The 19,903-nt window shown below is 46.1% G+C and overlaps 1 protein-coding gene across 2 annotated transcripts in view; it reads right to left on the bottom strand.

The window, feature by feature from the left end:
- The window catches only part of LOC146198700 (uncharacterized), a 47,876-nt gene that overhangs the window by 14,352 nt on the left and 13,621 nt on the right, over nucleotides 1-19,903 (bottom strand). For both annotated transcript variants that reach the window (XM_084594198.1, XM_084594200.1), the window contains exons 5-7: nucleotides 17,946-18,146; nucleotides 11,865-11,980; nucleotides 7,003-7,177 (exon numbers count right to left, since the gene is read on the bottom strand). In XM_084594198.1, the coding sequence (XP_084450324.1) occupies nucleotides 7,003-7,177; nucleotides 11,865-11,980; nucleotides 17,946-18,146 (492 nt within the window). The remainder of the gene's footprint in view (nucleotides 1-7,002; nucleotides 7,178-11,864; nucleotides 11,981-17,945; nucleotides 18,147-19,903) is intronic.

The raw sequence follows: 19,903 nt of genomic DNA on the forward strand, positions 1-19,903 counted from the left end.
ATACAGTCGCTACAGATGAAGAGCTGACAGACAAGGCTATCGTCGCAGCAGTCGCTGTCGCAGAGGACGGTGACAGTAGCGTCAACAACAAACCGGAACCTGTGCAGGTTGAGTCTCGTCAGGAGGAATTGAGAATGATAGACTCCCTGTGGGACTGTTTTTGCTAAGAAGCTTCCACTGCACTATATTCAGCCGTTGGATGTCCTGCAGAAGGATGTCAGCCAGATTGCTGTGAAACAGACAACACTTACGAATTACGGGTTTCCCGCTACGTTAATAAGAAGTACAAGCTACCTCATCCTCATTAAATGTGTAGTTTATATAATGTTTTTTGTTTTTTTGGTCTAACCTGGTTTACCAATTATCGGTTATAACAATAATATTTGCACGGCACTGCAATATTGTTATAAGTGGGTTTGACTGTATCGTTACCATTGCTACTAACTGCGTCAGCATTGCCATCATCACTATCAACTAAATGCACAGTCACAGGGTGTTTTGCAATACATCTAGATGGCTAGCCGGACAGTCGCCATCTTAGAACGCGTTTCAATCCTCGTGAAGCAGTCCCAGAACACTGCTTCACTGAGGTCAACATTGATGTAGGTTGCTTTGCTGTCTAAACGTGGCAGACTGTACGTGGATCTTCGCAGTTGAGCTCGACAAGGCCATCGCGAGTGATGGAGCATCTCTTGCTGTAGTAGCCATAGCAAACTCTTCCGTGTATCGTCAGTTAATCTCAAAATAACAAACTTGACTGATGATGCCGGGTTGTTGTATATCAATTTTTAGCATGTATATTAGTAAAACTTGTTGCTGTCTGGTTTCCTTGCCTAGTGAAAGCAGACAACAGGTGTAATGGCACAGTTTTTTTCTTTTGCTGTAGTTGCAGTATCCCCTTGCGTCAATAATCTTCTCAAGCTTACAGCCTTTTGTATTTTTTCATGTTTAAGAGATTGTGAGGGTGAGTACATCCGAGAAGCATGTAAGCTTCAGCTAAAGATCAAATAAAAAATCAGTAAAAGCATCGCTAACATTCTCTTCCTTCAAGCCGTGAGCAGGCCCATTGCGCGAGGAGTAGGGTCAGGCCGCGGAAAGTCAGCGGCACTTCCGTCCCGTCTAATTCTCCCAAGCGGGGGCGAAAGGAGGAAAGAAAAAGCGGGGAGGAGGACTTCTGCCTCGCGCCTAAATTTTCCCCTCGCATTGACGGCGCCGCCGACTCCGCTGCGTGGCTTGCTTCGTCCTCGCGTGAACCGCTGCAACCGTTACGACTCCGCTCGTTTTGAATTAGAACCGTCGTCTGCGTAGCCTAGCGCTGTGAATTCTCTGCGTGTTGGCTTATCGGTCAAAGTCGAGATTTTTCGTCGCGGTTCTTTTACTCTGTGCATCTCATTCCTGCTGGCTCTTCGTCCCTTTGTGAGACGAGAGACATGTCTGCGTGCAGCTCCAGTTCCATGGACCCATCTCGTCTGCGATTGTGCTGGTCATTACAGTCGGCGATATCCGCTGTGGTTCGTGTTGTTGAACTTGTTACCTTCATGTGCTGTGGAGAGACGTAAGTGCGTTTCGAAGAAGACGGTTCTTCCAGGAAGGGTAGTGTAAAGTTTTAATCATGCATTTTGGTTATGTATAGCACAGTGACATGTGATTACTTGCATCAAACACCAACCACTAGGTAACTAGAATGCAGGTATTTGCTCCATGTTTCTACATTGCTTTGATGGTATGGAATGCGTAGAATGAATATGTGCATCATTTATTTAATTTCATATCAACTGTACACATGCTGACAGAAGCAGTGCCGGCAAACTGGGTTCTTTTGCAGTGATAAAGCAAGCATGCAAGATTACAATGTTAGCGCAGAACACAGAACACTACTGTAAACTGTTGGCTATGTAAAGTGTGCGTGTGTGTGAGGGATACCTCGTCGCATCTTTTCATTTTCTGTTTCACGTGCACTTAATAAAAAAGGGAAACGATATCTGCTGTTCTCTGTGCTATTTCTTGCTGCGGTCGGGTACACTTGCTCGCGAGCGCCTGCGCCCTCGAGAGCGCTATGCTTGGGTTTTTCTTTCCATCACACTGTTCCTGCCGCGAGCCGGTCGCACCGCGGCAGAACGATGATGCGGTAGAAAATCCACGGGCACAGCGTTCTCCTGGGCGCGGGTGCACGCGAGCGCGCGACCCCCGCTGTTTGAAGCAACCTACCGACACCCCTTTCAGCGCACAGTTTTTTTGGACTACTCCGCTATACGACCTCCCCCGTCAAGTCCACTTTTTACGCACCCCCTCCCGCTATAATCCTATAATGGGGAGTTTGGCGCTAGCGTCTGTAATTCGTGGCCGCTGGGAGGTATAGGGAGCTTCACACCCTTGGTAGGGTCGTATAGGGACCTTACACTGGAGTTTTGAGTAGGGTGGCGCCGCCTCGTGGCGGCCAAGAAAACCCTGACTGGGTAGTACAACGGCGGCTCTATGCTGCAGTGCATATCTCGCAGGCTCTCTATGTCAATTCGTGCTTCTTTTTGCCCCTTCGTGAGCCTGAAAACAGTAGTCATGTATCATGGACATCATTATGAACCAACAGAAGCCTAATATTAAAAAAAAAAAAAAAAAAGAAGCGCTGCGGCTGCCTTCCCGCGAAATGTTCAAAGCATGCGGCATTGATCTTGCCATGTACCATTCGTCCCGAAACATCGTCACCGCTGCTATTTTCGCTTGCCTCGTAGGGTGCCACGGACAAGTTAACAATTTCATTGTTCAACTCTACTGCTTTCTTTCAAGCCGCACGAAACGGTGCTATGGTGCGATTGGTATGGGCGGTCATGTGCAAAGTCCCCACTGCCACCAACAGGCAAAAGCTCTGGCTCGAGAGCTGCAAGCCCATAAATCAAAGGCTATTAGCAGTTGAACAGTGAAACGAGGTCAGCGTGCCTTCCAATATCTGCACCTAACGATGAACACAAGCACCTGCCGTGGTGTAATTCGAACGTTTTTGCAGTCCCAGCTTCAGCTTTCTGTGGGACTTTTCAGCACGTGGACTGTATTCCCAAACATTACGAGTGTGACTTATCAGCTAAACGGTGCGCAAAAAGTAAAAATGAGTTTAGGATCAACTTACAAGCTCACATGCATGCATTGAATGCAAACCCCAACGGCCCATGCACGGCCGGCTCAAGTTGCCCATTGGAAGAACCGTTTGTGCCGCAGAGGGGTTGTTTACGCTGCCTATCGTGTTTCGGTTTCGTGTATTCACTTGCTTAAGCCCAGCTGCGTGCAAAGCTTTTGTAAAGCTCCACGAATTCGCATGACACTCGCCTGGCTATATCGACTGGCAGCGCGCAGAGACATCGCCTCCGATTGCTGCATGTCGTATAAGGTCTGACGTTGGATTATGTATTGCCTTTTTTAACATCATGACAGCCCTAAAAGAATTTTCAGCACCTTAAATTCGTTGTAATTCATACACAATAAAAATTAAAGCAATGGATTCATACAGACTCCATGCATTCGAATGCACACGTCAGGGATTTGTACTACCCAGCAGATGCCTAGGGGGCACTTTTTAGCACCGTTTTCGCGGCGCCCCTTGAGCAGCGCAAGGCTCCTATGGTCTGCTACTAAAAGTAGGTCAACTGATAGTAGATGCACACTGTGACGATAAAAAGCGCAATATTATTGCTTCAAAAAATTTGCGGGCTGTGTTTTTTGCTTGTATTAGAAAGTTTAAAGAAGCAACATTATAACAGTTATTCAAACATTTTAGCAAATTTTTTATGCCGCGAGGTGTAGACAACTAGACACGTTCCAATACGCGAACACGTAGGCGTCCACCAAGAGGTCTACGAAGCCAACTTGATAGACATCTAAAGAACTGGAACGCACAACTGTCATCATTGCTACCATCACCAGTAACTGCACTCTCATTGTCATCGCTACTAAGGTAAAAGCACGTTAATTTGAATGAATTTTGGATGATTCGGACCACACAACTTGTTCCGGCCAAGCTCCATAGAGTTCTGTGTATAAAAAAAACCTGTTAATTTGAAAGTGAGTCTGGTCCGCTAAGGCTAATTCGAACTATGTGCTGCCGCGTCCGGGTGACCTGGCGCCCAGCACATGGCCAAAGAAATGCTGCTGTGATAACGAAGCATAGTTAGAGGGTACATACGTCCAAAACTGAGACAGAAGACATAACTAGGACCAACCATGGAAGAGTAGATAAAGCCTAAATGGCGCCATAGCAGGCGGTCGGCGCCAGAGAAGAGGGTTCGGCGGCGGCTGCTGCCTGCTCTTCTATTTCGTGCAACCTCCAAAGCTTGCAACTAAATAGTCATTAATTCCACCCTCGTTAATTTGGAAATACGGATTAGCATTTCTGTCGGCGTGGTCTCAGCCAACACCAATGAAAGTAATGCGTCTGATGAGCGCTACAGGTTTCTAAATAAAAACGAAATCATTATGTGTGAACATTTTTTTTGAGACAGTCATCCATTCTTCCACCCATCAGCCATCAATGAAAGCATGCGGTCAGTCGCGGTCCTGACGCTTCAAAAGGCTTTTGCACTTTTATGTTTTCCAATGACTGTGCAGCACTGGGTGGCGCCCGCCTCAAACGCGATGTGACAAAGTGAAAAAGAGGCCTGCACAGCTGCACGCACAATGGCATTCTGCCAAGTTGCCCCTCCTTCCTTCCCCCTCTTTCAGCCCTTTTCCCCGCTAGAGTTAAGCCAAAGGTAAGCACACCATGATGTTATCGCTGCGCAGCATCTTGGCGCACTGTTAAGAAATTTGCAGTGGAATGTGACGGTGGTGGAGCAAAAGTGAGGAACACTATGAAAGCTTTTTTTTAAAAAATTCTCAATGATAAATGTACGTGGGGGTTGGGTTCGCTATGCGAGAGCATCGTTACGCGAGTAAATACTGTAAATTTACCATAATGCAAACGGTTTTTGTCTGTTTATTCGAAGCCATTTGATAATTCAAACTTTTTTTGCCAGTCCCGTGCAGTTTGAATTAACGAGCCTTTATTGTCATCCTTGCGCTAGGCAAGAAGAATTACTATCTGTTCCTCATGAGCCCGATGTAGAGTAGTGGTTTGCACCCTCGACTGGGGATTGTTCCTCATGAGCCCGATGTAGAGTAGTGGTTTGAACCCTCGACTGGGGATTAGAAGGATAGCGGTTCGATTCCCGGTAGAGGCATTTTTTTTCTTTAACTGCCAGTGAGATGGATGCTTCCTGATCACACTTTCTGTGGATGCCACGCATGAGCCAAGATAGGCTTTAGCCTTAAAAGGCAGAGGCATGGAGGGAAAAGGCGCGACTTGTCACGATAGATGTCCCCAGTGGTACATTACATTTCAGCCCCCAGAACAGGTTTTGCCGATACAGTGAAGCGGCTTTTGCTATGCAGAGAAACTGACTCAGAATTTTTGAAAACGTGAAGGTCAGACCTGGTGGAAGTGAATAATATTACTGGGGTGCAAAGGCAGCTTTGACCAAGCAGTGCCATTACACAAAATCCTTTCTTTTACTTTAGCTGAGGTCAAGGACCCATCTGCTAGGCATTTAACCCAAGTTAAGCGAGCCCTAGGGTAAGGAAAAGCTTGTACCAACTGCATTCTCGGTAGGTGCCTGGCACCACTGCAGATTTAACCCCACGCCTCCAAGTGTGGGTACTCAACCCATGAAGGTCAGATTCTGATGCTCTAATTATCCCTGGTAGCCAATTAGTGTGGTCACTGACCATCAGTTACGCATCTAGATATTTTGAAGTGGGAGCTCTACTCTTCGCACTCAACTCCGAAGGTCATCTGGCGCCACAAATTTTACCTTCACCCACCAGAGTGGAGGTGTGTCTGTATGACATCAAGTCCCGTGGTTAACTGTGGAGAGGCGCCGCAGCTGCGCTTACTCAGAGCCTTGCCACTATGTGCTATGTGGCAAGGGTATAACAGCTGCTTCGCCGGTGCTTGGCCCTTTAATCAAGACATGGAAAATGTGCACGCCAGTTCGAGTACGGCAGCAGAACTTAGATTCTTATAACAAAGTTTAACGGGATAAACCTCCGTAATTTCTTTAACCTCAACCGTTCGGTTCCACCGGAAATTTCAAAGAGCGCTTATGTGAGGAAACAATTTTGCTTGCAGATTGCCAACAGTATGCAAAATTTAAAAAAAAAAAAAGAAGAAGAAGAAGAAAATTGGCAGTTGTCACTTGCCCTTAACTGCACTGTGTGAAGCATTTACTGCAGCCCAATAAAATCCCGGTAACTCGACCTTCAAGATGACACCAGGGAAAACGTCTGAATTATCCAAAAATTATCAAAAGGCCCTAAAAACCTGCCGAAACATTAGCATCACAGTAACCTTATCTATTGAATACCTGAAATATGGCTGTCAGTATGTTCGAGATGAAAACGGCACCAATTTTTTCTGGTTTTGTGAAGTGCTCCGATTTGTGCACGCTGTCAGGAATGTTGAATTGCTCCAAAATCACATATGTCCAAATAGGTAGCCCTTTTTCGCAGTCTGACGCCGTGGTGCCTTTTCAGAAACAACTATCTGCATTTTCAGGATGCTTCACAGTGCAGTTTCAGCATAATGGAATATAGAATAAGCATGTGGGTGCAAGTGAGGGATGTTTGCTTAGGAGTTAGACCGCCATGATGCCATCCCAAAATAAAAAAGAACACCAGTGATGTGCCAAGCATCACCAGACAGAAATGGTGCAAGAGGCCAGTACGTAGACTCGATGGCAGTGGCTTTACAAGAACTTATAGAACTGAAACTTACGAGCTTACGAGATTAATGAGCATCTCTATACGGGCGTCGTTCGGGACCATGCACACAGTTCAAACTGTCCATATTTCCGAATTTAAAAAAAATTGAATTAATGACATTTTACTGTGCAATTGTTTAACCGTAACAATCCTTGAGCACAAACATTTGTGAGCATACCAAGAAAAAAAGCTAAACAGTAAGAGAGAGGAGTGGCTTGCCTCTTCCAGGGTGAGAGTCCGCGAGGTAGGAGCTCGCGTGGCTTCAGCCGTTTGGAGCCAATAGTGGGGCCGTTGGAGGAGGCTGTGGAGGAGCAGTCCTGCTCGTCAACGGCCTCTGCCTCTGGCACCTTGCGCTGAGCCACCAGGCGCCGCAGCTGGTGCAGCAGCAGGCACGCTGCAAAACAATGCGCAGGTCCTATTAGTCCCATGTATTTGATCCCTGGACTAGGATGGATTTTTCTTCAGCCACAAAGTTTCTATGAAAGCCATACAGCTGTCCTTCGTAGCTGCATGAATAAATTCAGGTGGACGTCCCTTGGACTTTTGAGGCTACAGTGTATAATTAAGTAATACTCTTGTTTGGGCGAGTTGGTCCATCTTTGAAAGGTTACGTATACTTGCGCGAAGACGACGGTGTTTGCATGCATTGCAATGTCTGGTAGTTGTTGGTCATAATGAGTTGCGGGTTCTCTGCAGTCTGATAGCCAAATTGGAATTTGCGTGCAAGTAAGTAGAAACCAATCAGGCCTTGAACAGTTGCTAACGTGTGGTTCAGTTTTGTTGGAGACTGCATCACTTTTCTTAAAGCTTAAGCTCAAGTCTGAGCCCTCAGTACATATGTATTGATACCACGGTGTCGGTGATTTTGTCTTATGCATCTCTGTCAGCTGTGTACTTAGCAACGATTTCCTCGGTGTATTTGAAGAAATCAAAGAGGTGCATATTTGGATGAGTGAGTCATCCCCTGGTTTTGTAGTTTACGAGACCAAGCTTCAGGCAGATTTGTGATACTTTTTTTTTTTTTTTTCATTAAGAGCATCTCTGCAAACGGAGCAGGTTGTTCGATTACAAAATTTTCTAGAGATGAACCATGTCACGTAGCAGACGATGCAGTCAACTACAGCTGCAAATGCATCAAGGTTGTCGAAATCGAATACATCGTCACAATCCCAACTTTGATGAGCCCGCCAAGCCTTTCCTTCAATTCATTCAACTGCCCTGTGCGTTGCGCAGCTGCTTGTATATTTCTCTGATATTAGCTAAAGTCACAACAGCTGCATGGCCTTTATCAAGCACAACCCTCACACAGATTTCAGTGTTACGCGTAAGCCTTCTGCAGTTTACTATATCAAAAAAAGGTCCTTGTGAATTTCATCGTTGCCGGATGCAGATTCTAGAACACGAAACCCTTGCAATCTAGTTGTAGGTGTTCTGCCGAAAGACGCCGATTCAAAGCATCAAACAAGTAAAAAAAAAGTGTGAACTCGACTGTTGGCTCAACACTGGTCAGCTATGGCACGCCTCTCTTCGCATTGACAATACTTTTAGTGATGGAGTTGCCAAATACCTGCATGACAAGCTTCACCCTCATCCTCAGCATTGTGTAAGGGTTGATGTGGTTGTATGTTATCTTGGGGCACACCTTTAGCTCTCCTTTGTTTTTGTCGTCTGCCACAACCTTCTTGTTCAGAAGCCTATTTCTGATATATTTAAAAAGATGAAGTGTATCAGTTAGTACATACACATATCTAGAGCTGTCCACTGGGTGTTCAAATGAATTACGAACGAGACCCAGTGAGCCAGTGATACAGAGCTGCTCCACATTGTGCAGTTAGTGAATGCATCATCACACATGTAACGAACACGCCCGCTTTTTCTAGGCGTACGATGCATAGGATCTGTAGTTGAGAAAGCAGCGTTCTTCTAGCTTGTCCTTTGGATGTAAATATGGCTACTAGCTGGATGGATGGATGGAATATAGGAGCGTCCCCTTTGAAACTGGGTGGTAGCAGTAGCTCTCATGCTCATTTTTCTCCCTATATCTTACTTACTGATTTAGAATGGTTAACTAAACCATCATTCTATTTATTAAATTTTGTTCCTACATTACTAACATTATGTCACTTCTCTGCTTTTAAGCCACCATTCTTCCAGTCGTTTTTTGCTAGTTTCCACCGCCGGTTTATTCACCTGGCCCCTGGTATCTCTAAACTCTTCAGGAACAGTGATTGCGCCTGCATCAACTTCCGGATAGATACCATCACATTCGAGTATAATATGGTCAATTGTTTACCTGGAGTTACACATACAGCACATGCGTCATCTCCATTGTTAAATTTCTTTTTGTAGCTGCATGTTCTAAGGCACCCTGATCTGGCTTCAAAAAGTAGGGCACTGCCTCTTGAGTTATCAAAGAAATCTTCCTTCCTGATCTGCATTTTCCACTTTCGGTATAACTCCACACTCTGTTTCTTTTCCATCGATTTTATCCAATTTTTACCTTCTGTGTTTTTCACCTGTTGCTTAATGCTCTTTATTTCTCCGTCCTTGTTACTAGCATACTTACTAGTTAGTTTACTAGTTCTTTTCCTCCATTGTGAGTCAACGCTTTTTAGGTACAGGTATTTAAATACTTTAGCTGCCCATCTGCTACTGTCCAATTTCCTCAGGCGTTCCTCACATAATATTTTACTCTGAGCTTCCCGTACTTCGAAAGATGACCAGCCCATATCTCCCTGTACCGCCTTATTTGTAGTTTTGCCGTGGGCACCTAGTGCTGATCGTCCAACGGATCTCTAATTTGTTTCTAATGTCGACTGTACCTTTGATTTTAGGCACAAAACCGCATTGCCGAAAGTAAGTCCGGGCACCATAATTCCTTTCCAAATACCCCTCAAAACCTCATACCTATTGTATCCCCACAATGCCTTATGCTTCATTATCCCGGCATTCCTTCGCCCTTTGGCCTTAAGTGATTGCTCATGCTTTCCAATGTATGCCAATCCTTCGTTTACCCATACCCCCAGATATTTATATTCTGCTACTCTAGGTATTTCAAGGCCTTGTATTTTAAGACCCTGATCAGTTGAGCCGTTGAAAATCATCAGACCCGACTTAACTGCGCTGAAACTGAAGCCCAGAGCGTCCCCTTCGTCTCCGCAATACTTAACTAGAGTTTGCAATTCTTCCAGACTCTCAGCTAGCAGCACAATATCGTCTGCATACATCAAACCAGGGAGGCGCTGCTCTACTGCCTTTCCACCTAATCTATATGACAGGTTAAAACCTAGGTTACTGTCTTGTATCCTCCGTTCCAGGTTTATCATATAAAGCATGAACAACACCGGTGATAGAGGACAGCCTTGTCTTAATCCTTTGCATACTTTGATATCCTCCGTACTTCTTATCCCTTCCCACGTAATTTCTACTTTGTTACCCCGGTATATTTCCTTTAGGAACTCTATTATCTCATAACAGATACCTTCTTTTAATATGTTCCACAGGAGTTCCCTGCTTACGTTGTCGTACGCCCCGTTTATGTCCAGGAAGGCTAAATACAAAGGTCTATTTTCCACTCTAGATATTTCGATGCATTGGGTAAGCACGAACAGGCTATCATCTAAGCGCCTACCATTTCTAAAGCCGTTCTGAAGTTCTCCGAGTATCTTGTTACTTTCAACCCATGCTTGCACCTTTAATTTCACCGCCTGCATGGCTAACCTGTACATAACAGATGTTATGGTAATCGGCCTGTAGGATTTTATGTGCATCCTGTCTCCTTTCCCTTTATAAATCAAATTCATTTTACTCTGCCGCCAGCTGTCCGGAATTTGCTTATTTGTTATGACTGTTTCCAGAGCTTTTAACAAAGTTTCCTTACTTTTTGGACAGAGTTCATTAATCAGCTTGATCGGAATTCCATCTATTCCTGTAGATGTGTTTTTAGGAATATTTTTTTCTGCCTTTTTCCAATTTAGATTGGTAAGTTCTAAGCTGCTCCGCAATACTTCTCTATTCTAAGCTGCTCTAGTTCTAAGCTGCTCCGCAGCTATAAGTAGTTTCCAGTGCCCTCTCTTGACATGCGAAGAAAAAGCAGAACTTCAAGACGTCTTCTATGCTTCGCGCCGAGTCAGCGCCACTCAGCCCCCTAAGCTACTTACACCGTGGAAGAAAGGATACAGAAGTAGAGTTGGCTAGAGCCCCTTATTTCAGCAAATAAAAGCATATCATAAAACGAGAACTTCTACCAAAAGACTCTCGTAAGGAGCATGAGGACCAGTCAAGTCAGGGATACATCTGCTTCGGTTTAGAGGGTTTAATGTCCCAAAGCGATTCATGCTGAAAGGTGCTGCAGTGGAGGGCTTTGAAAATTTCGGCCACCGGGGCTTTTTTCATGGTCGTCGACATTACACAGCACACAGGCGCCTTGCATTTCGTCTTCATCGAAAAGTGACCGCTGAGGCAAGGGACTATTCGATCCTGCATCCTTGGGCTCAGCAGTCTAGCGTCCTAACAGTCGCACCAATATGCGGGGCCAGATACTTGAAGTGTCAAGTGCCATCTTATAACTTGAAGCACAGGCAACGCCCCATAGAGATCTTTGGCAGGCTAGGTCCATCTTTAGCAGGTAGGTAATTTGGCAGGCTTAGACTGGGCTCAGGACTCAAACTGAGCTCTCGCAGGAAGTCTACCGCAGTTGCAAGACAGTCTGCTACTCTCAATGTTATGGCCAAATCATACATCTCGATTCTGGATACAAAGGCCCCTAAGGTAGGTATCACAACGAATATGATCAGACAGCAGTAGTTTATTAAAACAGTGGGGACCGCCACACCTTCATGCACACATGCATTGCCGGGGACCCCTACGTCTCAACCAGTGGACGTGCCTGTGACGTGCTTTGTAACTTGAGCACCACACGAGCATGTTTTCTTTGCGTGATAGGGATTTGTATTTCCCGAGCGTGGTCCGCTGGCTTGCTACGCAGGTGGTCGAGCGCTACCGGGTTCGCCGGACACCAATGTGGTAATGAATGGTTTGAAACTTTTCTGCCTGCGCCCTCATCTGCCTCACAAACTTACCCGAGTTGGTCTTCTTGCGGCCCTCGCGTCCAGGCAGTGGTGGCAGAGTGGAGCCCACCAGGTGGGAGGCGTCAATTAGAGCCTGCACCAGGGATACCAGGCTTTCCAGTTCCTCCCTGCACGCACCAAGCGTCCATCCGCCCCCATCAGCATGATGGAATCAGTAGTTGCCGCTAAGCCTTGTGACGACTGGTTTTCTGCGTCCACTAAGTAGTGCTGCTGGCATGCGTTACCATTGTCATAGAACACAGAACCACATTTTTCTTCGAGGTTTGCAAGTGCACGCAGTAACTTCTACAATACTATTAGAGGACTTTACCACTATGGGCACGTTACCTTGGTCTTGGAATGCAATGAAGATGAGTGCAATGGCCTTTAACTTGATACCTGCCAAGCACAATTACTGCTATTCATTTTTTTTTTTTTATTTGAAGGTGTCCAGCAACCAAATGTGCCCCCAGTGCAGTGATGCATGTGATGACCAAAAAACCAAAAGTGAGCTCTGCAAACACTGCCTTAAAGTTGCAGTGAACTGCACATGTTGCCAGAGGCTATCACAGAGTTGCAAAGTCATTTTCAATGGGACTCCGGTTTTATAGAGAGACATGTTGAGTCTGTGAAGTCCATAAAGAAAATTTGACCTGAATTCTTGAGCGGAATGGACAAGTTGGAGTTGTATTAAGTCATCACAGTCAACCTCTGCATCTGTTGAGATGGTTGATGAAAATGTTGAAGACTGCCCATGATGAATGTCAGGGGAGTCCCACATTCCCGCTAAAAGGATGAAAGTCTTGACCACCTGTGCTGTAAGGCAGCTAGCAAACCGTCTGCAATGTGATTTACAAAGGCTGTGGTGCAATGGCTTTTCAAGGATGATACAGTGGTTCACCAGACAAAGGCGCCGCTGCCTCATTTTGAATTTATCACTAGCCTGACTGTCACAGGCTACCTCACATTTCACAGCCAAGTGACTGTACGAACAAAGGAAGTCTCAGTAGCGAACCTAACAGGGTGCAAACGTGTAAATAGTACTACACATGACAGTGTTATTAAAAGCCCCTTCCAGAAAATCTGGCGTTGCCGTTGTGAACGAAAAATCACTGACATACATTGGCAGATGACATGACCGGACACTGAATGGTTGGCGGTTTGTGCGATGTGACGATGTCCCAAGTCCACACGACATGGCTGAGTTCACAGGCATTGCAAAGTTGGGCTTCGCGTTTCAGATGAGAATATGGGATTCAAAAAGCGGAGGGCTGAATTCCGACCTTAAGTTAGGCACACTGCCCCAAGACTATCATGAAGGCAATTTCTTGCAGCTAGTTTGAAGCAGGCTTCGTACCTCTGTCCGGTGGTCTTTCAGATAATGTGAACTTGCCGCCTTGTATTAAGCATGCATGTGACTGTGTCAATACATATCTTTCCACTATTCTTTCTTTGTGCCTGGCTTTCACTTGTGGTACATTCCGGTCATCGTGATGGGAATGGTGAAGGCCACAAAATTGTTTTATAGTAACCCGAGCCAAGGTAGAGAAAAATGCAGCATTATAACTCCTGCAATTCAGAGAAATCAGTCTCAAGGGCACGCCATTTGGTCGGAAACACCAAAACCCCAGACTTCATAACTCCCAGGGAATACCAGACAACAAATATCTGAAAAGAACAGAATTATATATAGAACAGGATGTTAAAGAATACAGTTTAAATTGCCATTCAACATCCCGTTAAGTAGGCACAATATTGCACCTGACTGGTGTGTTAAGCTGATTTTGTTTTGCCCTGACTATCGGAAGCCAGACACATGCCCTTATAGCGCTCAGCTTAGCAGAGAATTCATCTTAATGGGAGTCGTACTTTTCAGTTCTAAAAGCGCTAGAACTGAACTATGGTAATGTCAGAACAGGGAATGCATTAGTATTGCTTACACTCTGAAACTGCTCCTGCAAGATGAGGCAAAATTGCAGTTATCGCTGACCTCACTCAGAAGAGTGCGGTCATTTTGACATTAAAGGGGAGAACACAGAATGATGCCTCGTCTAATGTCAGTGAACATAACGTCAAAGGGCAGGGTCTAATGCAGAGAGAGAGAGAGAGAAGAGAAAGAGGTTGATGCACGCTTTCGGGCCAACCCGAAACCATGTACCAGACCTGGCCCGTAGGCTTGGCTCTTTGGTTCTCCGGGGGCCAGTATGTTTGTCACGGGTGGGTTGGTCCAGGCCGGGCACACCAATCTTGAGTACTCAACTTTTGTGAAAGCGCGAATACAGCCGTGGTGTGTTAGGCATCTCGAATGCATAGCAGCGTTCTCCAGCGCCCTTCCACCCTGCACCCTCAGAGTGAACTGATCTTTGTTAGACATCAAAGACCGAGCAGAAAGGCCGCTTGTGGGTTGCCAAGTTTTGACTTTCACGCTTCCCTCTTCGGTAAACACCAGCGCTGACGTTTAGGTATCCGTTTCTGGATTCTCACCATGCTGTTGCCTCTCGCATGTCTGTTCCCCCTTTGATCCGGGCCTTGACCTATCCTTGGTAGAAACGGGCCATAGCACCTAGTCAAAAGAACTTTGGCCCTATAGTTTCATTGTTTCTCAGCCCATGCAATGCAGCGGCAAAGCCTTGTCAATGCCATGAAAGGAGCACAATGAGCAAGACTATAGCTTACCAGGACTTGAACACAGAATCAACAACCCCTTGCTCAGATTTAATGCCCCAAAACTTGCTTTTTTTGCCAAGAATTCGGTCATTCCAGCCACAAGTTAGAGCAGGGAAAGCAAACTTCTACGCTGCCAGATTCATTATTCAGGAGTGCCACAAATGCTTCAAGCATTCAAGAATGCATAGCCTATTGCTGCACAATAGCAAAGAAAAATATTTCCATGCAAGTGCTGTGCCTCTATATATTCCACAAGCTTGTAATCTTAAACATGATAACTCTGTATTTCAAGATCTGAAATAAACTCATCCTGAAATTACTTTTTTCTGCATCATTGCCTTGGCAACAATTATAGCAGGTAAGACAGGGCTGGGCACAGTCTCTTTCAGTTTATGAATTTCGCCCATGCATACCTCTGGTTTGATGGGCAAAATCACCAGCTTTCGCTTCGGCAGTGGTTTTGCCTATGTCATGCATTTCCTAGCCACCTTTCTTCTCTCCACTTGAGCCAAGCTAGTCTGTGCTGCACGTGTTAAACTATGCTGTATGATACTGTGTTTTTCCCACCAAACCTGATCCCCATGTGCTGAAGGCATAAGCAGAGAGGTCTGCAGAATGCTCTGCGACAGGACAGATTCACCTTGTGGTTGTTGACTGGACAGAGAACGAGCAGTATAGCTCAATTTTGCCTTGCTTTAGAACTATACAACTGTGCCATTCCTGGCGGCTGGAAAGAGCGCCTGGACAGGATGGCCGCCACTACTCGCTTCGGTGTGGTGGAAACAAAGTTCTGGCAAGCGTTTCTACTACAGCCCTAGCATGTTCTCTTCAATCTCTAATATGGATGAAACTGTTCACTTTATGATAAATATGGCCCGGAAAGGCACTACAGTCAAACCCACTTATAAGAATATTGAAGTACAATGAAAATGTTATAACCAAAAATTTTTATAACCGGGTTAGGCCGAAAAAACAAAAACAAACTACACATTTGATGAGGACGAGATAGCTAACACTTTATTTCGTAGCGGGAGGAAACTCATAATCCGTAAGCGTCTGTTTCACGGCAATGTGGTTGACATCTTTCTGCAGGGTATCTAACTGTTGAATATAGTGCAGTGGAGGGTTCTTAGCAAAAACAAAGTGAAGCAGGGAGTATCACTCTCAAAGCAGCCTGATGAGACGCAACCTGCACAGGTTCCGCTTCGTCGTCCTTGTCGCTACTGTCCCCGTTCTCCGCGCCAGTGACTGCTGCAACGATAGTTTCTTCTGTCAGCTCTTCATCTGTCGCAACTGTATCGTCGGCATGTAATAATTCCTCAAGTCCCGACACGTTGCCGTCATTACCGCTCACTGTTCAGTCATAGCTCATAGCTGTGTCGGCAGGAGCTTTGCGACATTCCGCTACAAGCGAAGCCAGTTTTCCTGAAGCTGTTCATGATAGTGGAAGAGATTACTTCTGCCCATGCTCCAGAATTGAACTGCACTGCTATCAGTAGAGAGATCTTCAAGTCTGGCACCGGTCGGCGTTCTAGGACAGAAATGTCGAGGTTCAGTGTGAGCCTGCTCGAAACACATCGTTGATGCAGTCCCTTTAAGAAAGCAATCACTCCTGCATCCATAGGCTGCAAGGCTGCAGCGATATTAGGTGGGAGCAAAAAAAACTTCCTCATGCGAGCACCAATTCCAGCTTCCCGCCTTCGCGCTGCATCCATGCTTTCCCGTTATGACGGTAGCGAACCGGGATCCTCGTGGCATCACGAAAACAGTGGGGATTCTTGGATTTCCCTGTGATGAAGGTGGGGCACTTATCGCTGCAGTCCATGTTGGCACATAAGAAAACGGTCACACGCAATTCGCTTTGCTTGCCGCCCTTACAAGGATTGCTTTTTACAGCGCGAGTCTTTAACGGTAGTATTTGGAAAAACAGCCCAGTCTCATCCCCATCGTACAAGTCCCTCAGTCTGCATATGCTTCTCTGATGCAAGGCAGTGTTTCCTCAAGCCACTTCTGCCTAGCGTCGACATCGAGCAATCCTGCCTTGCCTACAACTGTCTTGTAGACGATTCCATGTCTCTCCTTGAGCCGTTGAATCCAACCACCACCAGGCTGGAAATCAGAATAGCGCTGGAGGTATGCGAAGTGCTTCGCCTTCTCCGCTAGATTCAGGACACTAATCGGCAGGTTCGCTACGCAGGCATTCAAGAACCACTCGTAAAGCACCTGTTCTACATCTTTGTAGGCCCCATGTCAAACCCTTCTCTGGCAGTCGTCCATTGCATGGCAGCACTGGCAGCACTGGCAGCACTGGCATCACTTTCGTTCTCAATCTTGAGCGCGCTGCGGATAATTGTCGATACTGTTGGTTACATCAGGCCATACTTGCGCACCAAGCTGCACACTTAATGCCGTCCTTGTGTTCACATACAATGTTTTACTTCTAGCGGTATTGCTGCTCGATCTGGTTGTGTCGCGCTTCCTGATCGAGAATCCTCCTTTGCTGTTCATAGAAAATCCAAGGCCAGCAAGATGATGGCAACGATAATGGCACACTAGGAGAACCACGCTAGAAAGACATACACACAACTGCCACTGCACGCCTGCCACAAAACATGTGCAACCACGAAAGCGGGGGCCTGGACAAAACAAACAGGAGAGGATAGTGCAGTGCACCCTCCGAATGGACTGCTCCACCATGCAGAGGCAGAGAGGACGCGAGTTCCCTAGGCCACGGGCAGTCTCGAGGGGGAGCACTTAAAGCTCTCCCTCAGAGCAGCCGTGACTATCAGCACTGCCTTCCCTCCTCCTCTGAGTGATGAAGTACTCCATGCTCCCGAGTCTCTGCGGCATGAAAGTTTCCCCGACACACCGGACCATTGCGTTAGCTTGACGCACTCTCGGCTCGGTTCTACCTAGTGTCGGATGAGGAGCAGACTTCATCAGTGGGGCACTGGAAACTAATATAAAGCAACTGGCCTGTATAACAGCGTAGCACTAAGAGACTACCCAAAGAAAGTGGAGCGTTTAGCATGAGCCAGAAAAGACCAAGAAACAAAATATGTACCTTTCACTGGAGACTTTCGAAGTAAAATGCGGGCACAGATTTTTCCTACGAATTGCGGAGGCCAAGTTACACTGTCATTTACTTTAAAACTATGGCAACCTGTCCTCTTGCGTAAAGACTTCAAGAGATTGGATAAGCTCGCTGGAATATTTTAAATTTTTCTCTGACAAATGAGCCTTTTAGCTGCTCAATAAACACAAACATAGCCAGACAAAGAGTCAGTTTTCAGGGAGGACGACAATGTGCCAAGAGCTTTCCTGCAGTGCCCCTTTACGGTTTCCATATCTGCCCAACCGAAGGTGCCCCTCATGATTGTAAGAATTGCCACTTCAATGCTGCCCTTCGGCAGTGAACTAACTCACCTGGCGGCCGACTGCACGGTGGCCGGGCAGCACAGGGTGGGTGCGAGCACAGTCGCCAAGTTGTGGGCCCCCATCAGGTTGCCGGGGTGCGTGGCGAGCTGTGCCAAGCCTACCAGCAGGTGGCGCAAGCATGCCAGCCGCTCGTTCGGCAGCAGCTGCAGGGCCAGCAGCACCGCCTCTAGGCCATGCTTGGCTTGACACCTGCATTGACGACACCCGGTGCTTCATTTCACGACTGCTTTCATTTACACACTTTCAGGTGCCACTCGTTACCTCGAGTCAAAGCAAGTACAGTAAAGTTGTTCAATCGCCACGGGTAATTTGGATAACTCGAACCAGTAGCGTAGTATTTTCTAACCCCTATTTCAGTCTACAGCGCCGATGCTCGTTCAATCGGTGATTGGGGGGCATTCTTTTTTGTCCTTATAGGTTCTATAAAGGAGTGCAAGTGAAGGTAAAAAGAGGGGAAGATGCAGCTCGATTCTTTGTCTGGGGGACACTTCTTCCACGTGTAAACAGATCGAAAGAGCAATTAGGAGATCTTGATAGGAGACTCGCAACTCATGATGTCGAGCTGGATCCATTTGGAAGAACCACTCTGCAGATGCATAACTGGCAGAGTTGAGCACCACACATTCTGAGAATCGAGCTGTCGAGCGAGGGCACAGGAAAGAGCCCCGACCATTGCTTCAACTCGGAAATGCAGCCTCGTTTGTTTTCTCTAGTAAACCATGCGCACGTCATTCAACGCATTGCCGCAGCCTCTTCAACCCATCAAGATTGTGCTGGTCCACATGTTTGAAGTTTCAAGAAAAAAGAAAGAAGACCAGCTTCCAATACATTTTTTTCTGAGACTTCTAGCGCATTAATTACTCTTTAAACCATACAGCTTTAAGTGGAGTAAAGAGGCCAATTGCCTCCTCAAGTTCTAACTACCTCGACCTTGCAAAGAAGTTGCTTCCCAGCGTAAAAGCCATGGCAAGAAACATTATCAACTGCATTTCTTTTCTAGTAGTAGGATGGTCAAGAACTATGAGAGCACGCCAGTTGCAACTTTAGGATGCCAATCGAAGTACAACATGAAGCCTGCTCATGTTAAGTTGCCCTTACAGACTTTGCCAAGCAGTTAGTTGACATAGTGAAATTCTGTAAGTAAAGGCGAACTGAACTGAAACCCTCTTTTTATCCTCAGGAATGCAAGACTCACTATACTGTGAAAACAGACGTCAGCACAAACTGTTTGCTGACTTGACCAGACCAGCACTGAGATGTCAAGAAAGTGGTCAGCTAAAACAAACAAGAAAATGGGCCACAACTTCTAAAGCTGTGGATGTCCTTTAAACTTTTTTCACAAAACAGGGTCGGCAGAAAAGAAAAAAAAAAGAAGGTCCTTGTTTATTGTGCTCCCCAATCACATGTGCTTAAAAAAATGGACCAGTCTGAAGGCAATGCAGTAAAGAATTGCAAAAAACATGACACAGCTTTACACAGGGCAGAGCTGAGATGTTCAGAAGACACAGGGCCTCATAAAAATAACAAATGCGAGTGAAAACATTCACAAACACTTAATGCAGCTTGAGACAGAAGGCACCCTAAGAACATAAGGATTTAATTTCAGCCCTATTCACCTCATTTTTCTTGCAAGTAGATAAAACATGCAGAGAAAAGCAATTCACTTTGGCTTAAACAACAGGAGCGATGTACGAAAAAAAACCATGTTTCCCAAATTACAGCACAACCTTGCCAAAAGCAGCAGGCAGTGCATATGCTGCACGCGACAGCCTTGTTCAGTGGTGCAGCGGCACCCTCGTGCAGTGCTCGCCGCGCATGCCACCCAGTCACTTTCTATCTACAGAAGGAGAGTAAAAGCGTAATCTCACACCACCAAATTTACGCTCAGAATGGGCGCTGGCAAGCACCAAAAACTGCAGCATAGCCGCTTGACCAAGAGTTTGCTC

The sequence above is a fragment of the Amblyomma maculatum genome, chromosome 2 (assembly GCF_055883805.1).
Source record: "Amblyomma maculatum isolate TAMU_Amacu chromosome 2, ASM5588380v1, whole genome shotgun sequence".
NCBI lineage: Eukaryota > Metazoa > Arthropoda > Arachnida > Ixodida > Ixodidae > Amblyomma > Amblyomma maculatum.